Raw genomic sequence first — 13,281 nt, forward strand, 5'->3', positions numbered from 1 at the left:
GTCAAAAGTTGGACGCGTACATCGATCCATTAGACCCGAAAGAACATCCCGATGGAATAGTGAACATTGCCAGTGGAAGGGTGGCTATACCTGCAGTGAATGTGCACGATGCAGTGTCCATTGGAGAAACGATGCTTGCAAACTTTGAGAAGGACTTGCCCAGTGGCTTTTATAACACCATATCAAAAAAGGTTACAACTATGGCCGTAGTGGACAAGTCTAAACAGGTTGCCGACACAAAAGCATATGATCTCAATGCAATATATGCTAGGGTTATTGCCTTGCTGGCAAGTGACCGTGACTTACACATAAAGGATGTTCTTTCGTATGAACTTGCTCCAGTGCCAACCTCAATGTTCAAGAAAGACGGGATGCGTATTGCAAAAGGCAAATCAGCACTGAAGAACTCCCTTCAAGTGGAGGTGTCCAGCAGGAATGCCGGAGATGCAGATGTAACCGTTATAGATGGCTCAGCGCTTTTATGGACAATTCATTGGCCGGCAGATGGTATTGTGGAAGATTATGTCACCAACGTTAAAAAGCGAGTTGCTTCATACCTGGTGAACAGTGATGTCTATCTGATCTTTGATAGATACGATGACTACAGTATAAAATCTGTCACAAGGGATGGCAGGGAGACTGGTGTCAGCCGTACACATCGCTTGTTGTTGACAACAAGACTACCTGCCCAGAAGGTTATCTTGTCAAATGTTGAAAACAAAAAACAGTTGATTAAAATCATCTGTAGTGATCTTACTGCAGACAGATTGTTTCACAATCGGAGCACTGAGAAACACAAGTTAGTTGTCACTGGAGAAGACCCGTGCCCCACTGAAATCAAGAAGGATGAAATCAGCATTAGATATGATCTGGAGACATATCACGAAGAAGCCGATATCATTATTGTGCAACAAGCGTTGAAGTGCGCAAGTGAAGCCAGGAGACTTGCAGTGGTAGCAGACGACACAGATGTGTTTGTTCTTCTGGTCCACCACTATGAGGAAGCAAAACTGAAGCTACCAATGAGGATGGAATCACCTAGTAAAGGCAGGGCAGTACAACGGACAGTAGAAAAGCATCGCGACATCGTGAAGCAGCTCCTTCCTGCACATGCTATTTCCGGTTGTGACACTGTGGCATGTTGTTTTGGAGTAGGAAAGGGTTCTGTTGTCAAATCCCTGAGGGCTGGATATAAGCTGAACACCATTGGGATTGTAGATGCATCCTTTACTGACGTCATGGACCAAGCTAGCGCTTTCATGTCTGCCTGTTATGGTGTGAAGGACACAAAGGACATGTCACAAACCAGGCTATATGTACGGGGGAAAAAGAATGGCAAGGGGCATACATCCACACCAAACCTGTCAACGCTTCCACCTACAAGAGAGGCATTTAAAGAGAATGTGAAGAGAGCCCACTATCAAGCAATCCTGTGGCGAACCCTTGATACAAATGATTTACCCGAACTAAACCCAGAGGACTTCGGATGGAAGAAGGATACCAGCAACACAAGGCCAGCAACAAGTCATTAACACCAATTGCCATTCCAGATGATGTTAAACTCGCCCCTGATTACATAATGGAGATGATCCGTTGTGGTTGTAAGAGCAAGAACCCTTGTAGTTCAAAAAGGTGTAGTTGCGTGAACAGTCATGGCTCGGAGTGCACTATCTTTTGTGCATGTTACCCCATAGTATGCGCTAGAGTAAAGTAGTCTTACCATTTGCCACAACGGCATCTTATTTATGCATACCGGTACCTTAATGTTCAGCAACACATGCAATCGATACTGTTACAGTCTTACTTGAAAGACAGGCCTAGATAACCTATGATTGGACACTTGTTTTTGACATCTGCTTACATATTTCCTGAGATATTCCGAAAATCAAAATATCAGTAATGGCGGACCTAATTAGCATAATTAACGTCATTCGTCGACTGTAAGGCGTTAAAATAGAGTAGTGATGGACTTATCTTGTTCGTATACCCTGAAAACATGGGTGCCGACACAATTTTTATGATGATATCATTAATAATGTTTGAGTTATAGCCAATTAACGGAATTTCAGTAATGGCGCGCGGGCCTAATTAGCATAATTAACGTCATTAGTCGACTGTAAGGCGTTAAAATAGAGTAGTGATGGACTTATCTTGTTCAAATACCCTGAAAACATGGGTGCCGACACAATTTTTATGATGTTATCATTAATAATGTTTGAGTTATAGCCAATTAACGGAATTTCAGTAATGGCGGACCTAATTAGCATAATTAACGTCATTAGTCGACTGTAAGATGTTAAAATAGAGTAGTGATGGACTTATCTTGTTCGTATACCCTGAAAACATGGGTGCCGACACAATTTTTATGATGTTATCATTAATAATGTTTGAGTTATAGCCAATAAATGGAATTTCAGTAATGGCGGACCTAATTTGCATATTTTGAAAATTGCTCAAGGGATATTATCGGGCACCCTCTTGAATCTTGATGAGGACCCCCTATACTATTGAAAACAGCAAAGAAAAAAACTTCATCCGGCATTTCCACGTTCAACCCCATGGCTCCCGGACTACTACAGGGTGGCCCAGAAAACACTTCCCTCACACATAATTCTTTTCTGCAAGGGAACTTTTCTGGGTCACCCCGCCTGCAGTCAACAGCAGCTCCTCGTGAGAAAGATATCACAATCGTTGTGCCAGGACAAGTCCTCAGAAGTTATTCTTGTTTAGCCCAGCAGAAAAGAGGCAGTTGTTATACAGTAGAACCTCTCTATTAAGGATACCCTCGGGACTGACAAGTGCTGTCCTTAATAGAGAAGTGTCCTGAATAGAGAGGTCAAATTGAATGGAAACAACCAATTTGGGACCAAAACTAGTGTCCTTAATAGGGAGGTTGTCCTTAATAGAGAGGTGTCCGCTAACGGAGGTTTCACTGTATTTCTGTTATTTCCCACCAAACCGAGGAATATCAATTCCTCAGCTTGTCATGAGCTGGAAAGTCTGGTGATTTGAATGCATAACTAAAGACCCAGTAGCTTCTGCAAGCACTGTATATTTGTCCGTTTGAATTCGCTCAGCGTCATATGTGACCCGCTCCAGCTAAAGGAGACGCATGTCGCAAATGGTCAACACCGCCAATCAGTTCTTCAGCTATTGTCATTGTGGACAATTGCTATTGTAAATCCACGAAGATGTTCATTTCAGCCATTCTGTTGCAAGGCCATTAACCCTTTACATCTTCTCGACATGCGTTTCCTTTTGCTGGAGCGTGTCACATATGGTACCACTAACACGGACGCAGATAGAGGCCATCGCTGTCATGCTCTTAATAGGCCCGATGGGGCACTGTCCATCCCATGGATCACGCTTCCAAGAATTGGACGTACATATATATATCGTCATCCTGTATTCAGTGAAGGGATGTCTTTGACTTCTTCTTGTAGTAATGAGTTAGTGTCGATAGAGTCTTAGACCAAGAAAGATGTTATCCATTTTATCTGAGATTATAGCCATATACATTAATAATGTTGTTATCGTTTTTAGGAGCGATTTTCCTAACAAGACTCATGAAGTGGGATGTAGTCAGTCCCAATACTCCTCTGGCATCAAAACAACAACCAAGTCTGCGCAGCATCCAAATATATTCACAACAAGACTTACTGTAATGTAATATAGTTGTTTATTCTGAAAATCAACCACTTCTGTTATTGAATTACAAACTATTACATTGTGGACCACTGTGTTATCATGAGTGAGCTATCGCCATCCCTTCTACACTTCTCATCAAACTCACTTCAATGTTGGTGCAGACCCTTGGTTCAAAAACCACAAGAGAATCTTCCCATTCCTGAAGCCTTCAAGTGTACATCTATCACCTTGACACTTTAGAGCTGCCTACCGTCTATTCTGGCAATATTTCTTGGCAAAACAGTGTACAATCAGTCACAGAAAGTGAAATAACTGGGTTTTGTGATGACTTTTGTGTGATTTATAAAAACTTCTCCTCAGTCAAAGTGCAATGCAAGTGCAATGCCTTAGGAACATGTAAACAAGTTTGGTAATGTGTAAATTTCTGTCAAATGCGTCATGGTAGGCCACTCTGCAGATGTTACAATTAGCAATCTCTAGCGGGTGTTTTCCAGGAGAGAGACATTACTATATAGGGGAACCTCTCTATTATGGACACCCACGGAACTGACAACTGCTGTCCTTAATTGAGAGGTGTCCTGAATAGAGAGGTCAAATTGAAAGGAAACAACCTATTTGGGACTCTAAACTAGTGTCCTTAATAGAGAGGTGTCCGCTAAGGGAGGTTCCACTGTATTACGGGTAGGCAACAGTAGTTGGCAGTCCAGAACACAATAGATTTCCAGCCCATGTCAATTTCATCTACATAAGGTTCTGGAGTTTATATGACCGTTAAGGCCAGAGTTATATGGGATTCACGTTGTCACTTGTCATGTTTCACGTGTCACGAGTTAACTGACTTTGGTTTGAAAACACGACGTGAGGGTGAAAGGTGACATTGTGAATCGTACGTAGCCCACTCTTTGGAAATGACCTTTTCGTTTTTCACGTCATGCATGAAAAGTGAACAGTGACATGAAATTTTACGAGTGAAAGCATGAACTCTATAAAAATCACTGCCTTACTGTAACTGCTGCCTCTTGGCAATAAAGTCCCTGATTAAAGCAGGGCACTGGAGGCCACTACAGGGTGGCCCAGAATTATTTTCCCTTGCACAATAGAATTCTATTATGTATCCATTGTGTGAGGGAAAATAATTCTGGGCCACCCTGTACAGAGCCTGAAGAGTTCCCCACCCACCAATAGTGTTTATATTCGGCCAGTATATTTGTAATGTTTCGTATAGTCCTGATAAAGTGCTGTGAAGATATGTTTCACTCCCGGGTTGAGTACGGTATGCAGGACGGCCATCGAGTGTTCATCACAGAGGTTGAGCAGGCAGTGGATGCCGGGCAGCAATGATTTCTGAAAAAAAAACAGTAAAATTATCATTGGCATTGGTCACAATAAGTCCTCACCACAACAGGCAAAACCGAACTTTCGATTCAAGAATCCTTCAGCGTTAAAATAGAATTTTTGCTATCTATTGTCTTCTTTTCGATAGTGAAAACCGCACGTCTCATTCAAATATGGCCATTTCCAGAGACAGCCAATTTGCACTTTCGAAACAGTCAGCCTCAACATTCAGCTACCGTTAACCACTATTTTACAAAAAACAATATCGATGCATTTTCACACACACCAGACATATTTCTAACCTTGTAAAGGGGGGGGGGGGGCTGCTCTTACAAACAGGACCATACATGTACCAAATCAAGGGATTATGCTTCCAGGTTCATTGGAAAGCATCTGGGTAGCTGCTACCTGCATGTGGTACAGGTACAAGTTTGACAGCAGAGGAGTTAAAGGGTTATCACTCATGTTTGAATCTACCAAGTATTTTGTCACCGATATTGTCTACTTATCAACTGGGCTACAAGCATGACATTTGACACACACAGAGTGCTCTCTCCTATGATGTGCACCTCGTCTTGATAGTTAATGGCTGGAATGAGAGTCACCTTCTGTAGTGATGTCACATAACCAGCAACAAGATATAGAGCCACTTTAGAGAACTCGCCTTGACGGCTGAGATGAGAGTCACCTTCTGTAGTGATGGCACATAACCAGCAACAAGATATAGAGCCACTTTAGAGAACTCACCTTAACGGCTGAGATGAGAGTCACCTTCTGTAATGTAGTCACATAACCAGCAACAAGATATAGAGCCACTTTAGAAAACTCACCTTAACGGCTGGGATGAGAGTCACCTTCTGTAGTGTAGTCACATAACCAGCAACAAGATATAGAGCCACTTGAGAGAACTCACCTTAACGGCTGGGATGAGAGTCACCTTCTGTAGTGATGTCACATAACCAGCAACAAGATATAGAGCCACTTGAGAGAACTCACCTTAACGGCGGGGATGAGAGTCACCTTCTGCAGTGATGTCACAGAACCAGCAACGAGATATAGAGCCACTTTAGAGAACTCACCTTAACGGCTGGGATGAGAGTCACCTTCTGTAGTGTAGTCACATAACCAGCAACAAGATACAGAGCCACTTGAGAGAACTCACCTTAACGGCTGGGATGAGAGTCACCTTCTGTAGTGATGTCACATAACCAGCAACAAGATATAGAGCCACTTGAGAGAACTCACCTTAACGGCGGGGATGAGAGTCACCTTCTGCAGTGATGTCACAGAACCAGCAACGAGATATAGAGCCACTTTAGAGAACTCACCTTAACGGCTGGGATGAGAGTCACCTTCTGTAGTGATGTCACATAACCAGCAACAAGATATAGAGCCACTTAGAGAACTCACCTTAACGGCTGGGATGAGAGTCACCTTCTGTAGTGTAGTCACATAACCAGCAACGAGGTTTAGAGCCACTGAGAGAACTCACCTTAACAGCTGGGATGAGAGTCACCTTCTGTAGTGTAGTCACATAACCAGCAACAAGATATAGAGCCACTTGAGAGAACTCACCTTAACAGCTGGGATGAGAGTCACCTTCTGTAGTGATGTCACATAACCAGCAACAAGATATAGAGCCACTTGAGAGAACTCACCTTAACGGCTGGGATGAGAGTCACCTTCTGTAGTGATGTCACATAACCAGCAACAAGATATAGAGCCACTTGAGAGAACTCACCTTAACGGCTGGGATGAGAGTCACCTTCTGCAGTGACGTCACATAACCAGCAACAAGATATAGAGCCACTTGAAAGAACTCACCTTAACGGCTGGGATGAGAGTCACCTTCTGTAGTGATGTCACATAACCAGCAACAAGATATAGAGCCACTTGAGAGAACTCACCTTAACGGCTGGGATGAGAGTCACCTTCTGTAGTGATGTCACATAACCAGCAACAAGATATAGAGCCACTTGAGAGAACTCACCTTAACGGCTGGGATGAGAGTCACCTTCTGTAGTGATGTCACATAACCAGCAACAAGATATAGAGCCACTTGAGAGAACTCACCTTAACGGCTGAGATGAGAGTCACCTTCTGTAGTGTAGTCACATAACCAGCAACAAGATATAGAGCCACTTGAGAGAACTCACCTTAATGGCTGGGATGAGAGTCACCTTCTGTAGTGTAGTCACATAACCAGCAACAAGATATAGAGCCACTTTAGAGAATTCTTCCTTGTGGGTGGCCACCAGGGAAAACAATCTGAAGAAAGACATGTGGAAGATGAGAAAAATGTTGGTATATTATTGTGCCTACCTGATAGAGACTCATCCTTGCTGCTTTTGAGAAGTTTATATCAACCTCTTCACCCCATTTCCCTGCATGGACTCTTCCAGTTGATGTATTGATAGACAAGTCCATAAAGAAAAGTGGCCAAACTTAACTCCAGACACAATTGTACAGATGGATTGTGTGGATGAAGTGTCCACAATGTGTCCAATATGTCCAATCGACATACGAACAATCACTTGGTGTTCTTGGCACTGTAAAACTTCCTTACTTAACAAAACAAGATTAGTAAGTGCAAGTTTTAGTGCCAACTGTTCAAAGACAAAATTTGCCCTGGACTTGGCAGTTTAGTGACAAATCAGTCACAACTTTCGTGTGGCCAGGTCTTGTTGGAAAATATATAAGAAACTCAAGAACATAGTAGAATGTAGTAGCATATTTATCTTGAAATAATCAAAAGCATGGGACTGATATGATCAAAATGACTAGGATTGTTTTGGATTTTGATCAGTGTCAAACTATCCAATACAATCAGCATCGGTAAGCATAGATTAGGTCAGATCTTTGCCAATACACAGCACACCATGAGCTGGGGATAAAAATTGCCTGTTTGCAGACAAACATTTTTGCATGTAGAAATGTGCAGTGACGTCATTAGGACTGTCATTTTGGATGTCAATCTGTGCGGACATCGCCAACAATATTTGCGCTACATGTAAGTGTGGATGACGTCCCAGCTGATGTGGTCACAGTTCATTACCGCCATGTCGTGCAGACGACGAAGCGCACCACATGGTCCTATGCCATGGCGTAAATTTTACATCCAAAAAGACGTCACTGAAGATCGCGTCTGTCCAGCCCCTAAAGCAGCAATCAAACACCTTCTTTGTCTCACCTTTCAATCAAACCGGCGCAATGGACCAGCTCCTCAACCTTGTTGATATACAACCCATCCTGGTCACTCCGCATCATCACAGCCTCCAATAACTGCTTGGCGGCACTAACGAATGCTGCAATCATACTCAGGCCAATCTGGGTATGCTTCGTCAGGATGACGTTGAGAATCTGATAGACCGCTGGGAAAATATGCATGAAGGTTTCGTGGTGAAGGCGATTATGCAAGGGAGTGAGCTCGCATGAGGTCAGCACCATCCTGACGACATTCGGTGAGAGACGCAGCTGAAAATCAATGGTGAATACATGAGTGTAGCTAGTAGAGAGGAACCAGGATTTTAGTTTGCATTTTGCCAATCCCTTTCAAAGTTTGGAGAGACAACCAATACCTCCAGTACACTATCAATTCCTTCAAATAAGGTACCACAGTTGACTGAATGAATGAATGAATGAAATTTACACTTGTATAATGCAAAATCCAAAATTTTTCTCAAATGCCGCGCCTCAAAAAACTGTCCACACAGATGGGTTTTTATCACATGCCACGACATTATCGAGGTTTTGCAAAAACCCGTCTCAAAATCAAATCTGATACAAATTGTGGCAGAAAATCACACCAAACCTTAGATCTTTTGATGATCTTTCGGTTGAACATCATTAAAACCGACTTCAGACTTGGCTTAACAACTTTATTTGATTGTTTCTGTGCGTTGTCAAGCGTGCCATCGAGCCATGTGATATTTTCCCGGATCACATGGTTCTATCACATGGGTGACCTCTGCGACGAGGTCGAGAATCTGTGACGCCACGCAGTCTTGTGGGTTTCCGTGCCAAGACAAGCAGTCATGTGATACTTCTGCTAAAAAAAACACACTCAGTTGGTTTTCTTATTTTAGCCCACGCCTGAAAATGGTAACAGTCTCAGCCTCAAATATCAAACCTGAGTTCGTTCCAAAGTCTGGCCGCCCGTACATTGAAACATATGTTGTTGTGGACATTTATGTTGTGTTTACCTGCGAATGGGATAGCATAGCAGTCTGAACAGTCAACAGTGGCTCCACCACACTCTGCATGATGTAATCGTCAGTTTCATCGACTGCCTTCAACTCGAGGAGTAGGGTTTGGAAACAGATCAGCACCTGAAGCGACAAACAGATTGATAAAAGAGGACCTTCCAGGTTGCAGACATAGAAGATAACCAATGCTACGAATGAAATGTTATGTAACTTTATGACGCCAGATTGAATCTTGATCGATCGTCTGTTACATTGTTGCTTTCAAAACATCGACATGGTGACGCTAATCATTTGATAAAAGAATGTTGAGTTTCTTGTGCCACTGTCTGGTGTCCTCGAAACTGCTCAGATTTATGAATGAGAACCTTTTTTGCCATAGGTTGTTACTGTGCTGTTCAAAATATCGCATGTCTTAGAGGAGTTCTATGACCTCATTTAAATATCATTTCCTTTAGCTTATCAAGCCACTAAATTAGTCAAACCATTTGAGGCATATATTTTGTGACGACAAAAACCAATCAACACCCAGTCAGTAGGTCATGCTGCGTAATATTAAGCGAGACCCCTATTAGCGATTTTGTGTAACTTGTAATGTGTAATCTTGCCAACCTGGGCTGGGTTTTTCGAAACAACGTTAATGAGTCATTACATCGTAATGTGAACATTTTTATGAGTTTAAATGAAAGTGAAAGGGACAATGTATAATATGTTAGGGATAACGTATTTTTTGTGCTTTTGAACAACCGGGCCCTGGCTGCTGCCTATAGACTTCCCTTTAAAGGGACAATAAAGGCAGCAGCTAGGCAGGCAAGATAAAGTTACACAAAGTCGCCAATAGGGGTCTCTCACATCTCACATTACGTCGAAATGATTCACGCTTCTACGAGAAATATATTTAGTGCTGAATCTGACATGACCCAGGGCCCTTACTGTGTATATTAGTCACCTGAAGATGGCCAAATTAGCCCCTCTGCTCCCGCCTATAGTCCCCCTATAAAGGACCATGAATGTAAAAGTTTACAATACTTAGGAAGTGATAAAATTCCCCAGAGTTTGGTGATTACTCAATACTCACGCTCTGTGAGGCGTAGTTCAGATTGGTCCTCTTCTCCTCATTAACCTGGACAGATAGCACCCGCTGCCAAATCCTAATCCCAGTGGACACCTTGCTGGTATCTGTCCAAATATGGTCAGGACACTGGAAGTAACGACATTACATAAGTAAGCGAGGTATTAGAACAAGCCAATCCTTGTCACGAAGATCTTATTCATGGATAAGGGTGCGGAGAAAATATTACATAATATATTGTCTGTGATTGAATATTTCATTGCGTCGTCATGGTAACCAGCATTGTGTTCATCATCAAATTACAGCGTCCCCCGGTATTTAAATCAATTGGATGAGAGAGCCAGACATGCACCTGATAATTGGAGATATATTGGCCTGGAGATAATGACTGCACTTTCGACAAGTTTTAATGAACCATGAGAGTTGGTGATACAGGTTATGTATCATTTGGTAATAGAGAAGTTTTGCTATCCCGCTCCCGAGAATCGATTCACCGAGAATGGTTCTGGTTCTCATTTCTTGTTATTGGATTACTAGAAATGAGTTTCGCATTCCCGACCAAGATCTATTTTAACAGTGACTGACGTTTTTTTTTATCGATTTCAGCGTCTAGACTGACTGTTTACTAGCATAGTATAGGGCCATATAGAATTAGCGGAATGAGCGGATTCTGTACAAAATATGATACAATTTAATACAAAATGGAACTTAATGAACTCATTAAGTTTTAATTTGTTCGATACGCCACAGGGACTATTTGAAAATTGCTTTTTGCGGTCGTTAAGCCATGACTCGCAATGAGGGCATGTAAACTTGTCTGTAGGGACAGTTTAGTTCAGTCGGTAGCTGTGTGCAGCGCTGTATTACCGTACCTCCTTTCGTCTTCAGAGTTCAGGCATGGCGATGATCATTGCGACAAATACTGGCTTTTCCAGGTGATTGAAGCCCAGAATCCGCTCATTCCGCTTATTCCGCTCATTCCGCTTATTCCGCTCATTCCGCTTATTCCGCTAATTCTACATGGCTGTAGTATAGCCCATTCATCATGCTGCCTAGACTCATCTAATGACCCCATACTGTATCTGGTCATTGAAATGTGAGAAAAGGTCCTCTACCACGGAAATGTCCCACACATTTGCCATTTAATGTTCGCAATGGGCTACTGGGTTTTATAACTCACCATGTCTTTGGTGCCATCATGAAGCATCTTCGTGAACTGCCCCGCGCTACAAACACTCAGCAACAAGCCAACAACATCGAGAGCCAGGCCTTCAATACGACTCAGTGTTGACTCGATAGATTGTTGATCAGTCTGTCCACTTGGAGATGGCGAGGCAAATGGTAGCTTTGCCTTTGATTCCAACCCATTCTCATGTTGCTTTCCCAGGTGACTTGCTTCAATCCCCACCCCCATCAGGACCGCCTTGGTACACTTCTCCTTGTGAACCTGCCTAAGGAACGAGGCAAGTTTTCCCATGGACATCTCTAGAACGGTTTCAAGGTTGATTTCTTTGGCAGTGGACTTAGCACCAATTTTGAAACAGATGGCCACAGTGGATATGAATGTTAAGCAGGATTCAATATAGTTAGCATCCTGAAATTATATGCAAAAACGTTGTTTGAGTACCAGAATTGAACGGGAAGGAAAAATTTGTTTGTTGTTCTGGGCGTGGGGGCTGACTAAGAGTCCATTCAACTCCATCTTCAGTCTCCTTCAGAATGGAAAGCCACGTAGCAATATCAGATTTATTATCATACAGATGCCAAGTCGTCAAGATGGGATGGGTAAATAATTAGCCTGTCTTCAAGTCACATGTGTAGCCTGATTTTAATAATGTGCCGTCTCCCTGCACGCCATAGGAAATCGTTGAAATTTTTTTAACCGCATCTGACTTCCAAGTAGGCCTACATCTCTGATCTGAACCTACCTAATGAGCATCACAACCCGTGATAAAGTCATAAAGGGCAGATGTCATCACCTGTTCCTCAGTGTGGGATGCACAAAATTAAAGCGTCCAAAAAGGTCAGGAATTGTCCAAAATATATTTTCAGAACTATTCAGGTTCTGAGCGTTAGATTTGGACTTGACATTAGGATCTTCTACTTCAGCGTTCGCACTGTGCTGAATATTTCTTCAGAGAGTGTTCCTCCTCAAAGGTAGGATGAAATTTCTTGCATGCTACTAATGTTACATGCCATTTGGGGGGACTGACCAAGTGACTTGGACTTCAGCATGGGCCAGAGGCCGGAAGAAGAATCCGTCACAAGCTTCTCTGGTTTCTCACCAGGTGTCGTCATTTGCTTGCCCTGACAAAGACACTAGGTAAAAGGAACATCTAATTTGAAGGACGATGGATGATTTTGTTCAAAATAGGATGGGTAATAGTGTCACTGTATCTCACCATATCAATATTTATTCCATCCAGAGCACTGTTCGCGAGGGAAGGAAGCTGGTAGATGAGCTGCGATGACTCCTCACTCCTCCAGTGATACGCAACCATGGTGCTACAGATGTTCCAAAGCTGGCGAGGGGGTCGTGCGTTGGAAACATCTCTTGCGCAGAGAAGAGTAGCCAATGGCTCCAACTTGATGAATGATTGTTGGTATGCCATCCTGGTCACCTCATCAGCATGATCGTTTTGTAGAGCCTGTCAAAGGGAGAGGTTTATTACAGTCTGGCCTAACATGTACCACGGTTTTTTTCAATTTCAGTATCGTTTCAAAATTTCTCAGATTCTATAAAAAGATGGTGACGTCACTTTACGAGTGAGAATTGCGTGGTCTAATATCCAAACCTGTATGACAAAGCAATTTTCAGCGTGATGTCGTGATGTCATGCCAATTTATCATTCATGGGGACTTCCGATACTTGATACACAACATGGGCACTTCCGATACTTGATACACAACATGGGCACTTACCATACTTGATACGCAACATGGGCACTTCCGATACTTGATACGCAACATGGGCACTTCCGATACTTGATACGCAACATGGGCACTTCCGATACTTGATACGCA

General features: G+C 42.8%; 1 protein-coding gene across 1 annotated transcript in view; it reads right to left on the reverse strand.

The window, feature by feature from the left end:
- Positions 1 to 3,683: 3,683 nt before the first annotated feature.
- The window catches only part of LOC135494515 (unhealthy ribosome biogenesis protein 2 homolog), a 58,607-nt gene continuing 49,009 nt past the window's right edge, over positions 3,684 to 13,281 (reverse strand). Inside the window, exons 16-22 of the mRNA XM_064782560.1 lie at positions 12,660 to 12,905; positions 11,438 to 11,851; positions 10,264 to 10,386; positions 9,186 to 9,311; positions 8,174 to 8,457; positions 7,140 to 7,251; positions 3,684 to 4,992 (exon numbers count right to left, since the gene is read on the reverse strand). Of these exons, the coding sequence (XP_064638630.1) occupies positions 4,837 to 4,992; positions 7,140 to 7,251; positions 8,174 to 8,457; positions 9,186 to 9,311; positions 10,264 to 10,386; positions 11,438 to 11,851; positions 12,660 to 12,905 (1,461 nt within the window). The 3' untranslated portion in view covers positions 3,684 to 4,836. The remainder of the gene's footprint in view (positions 4,993 to 7,139; positions 7,252 to 8,173; positions 8,458 to 9,185; positions 9,312 to 10,263; positions 10,387 to 11,437; positions 11,852 to 12,659; positions 12,906 to 13,281) is intronic.

Source organism: Lineus longissimus, chromosome 10 (genome assembly GCF_910592395.1).
Source record: "Lineus longissimus chromosome 10, tnLinLong1.2, whole genome shotgun sequence".
In the NCBI taxonomy this organism is placed as follows: Eukaryota; Metazoa; Nemertea; class Pilidiophora; order Heteronemertea; family Lineidae; genus Lineus; species Lineus longissimus.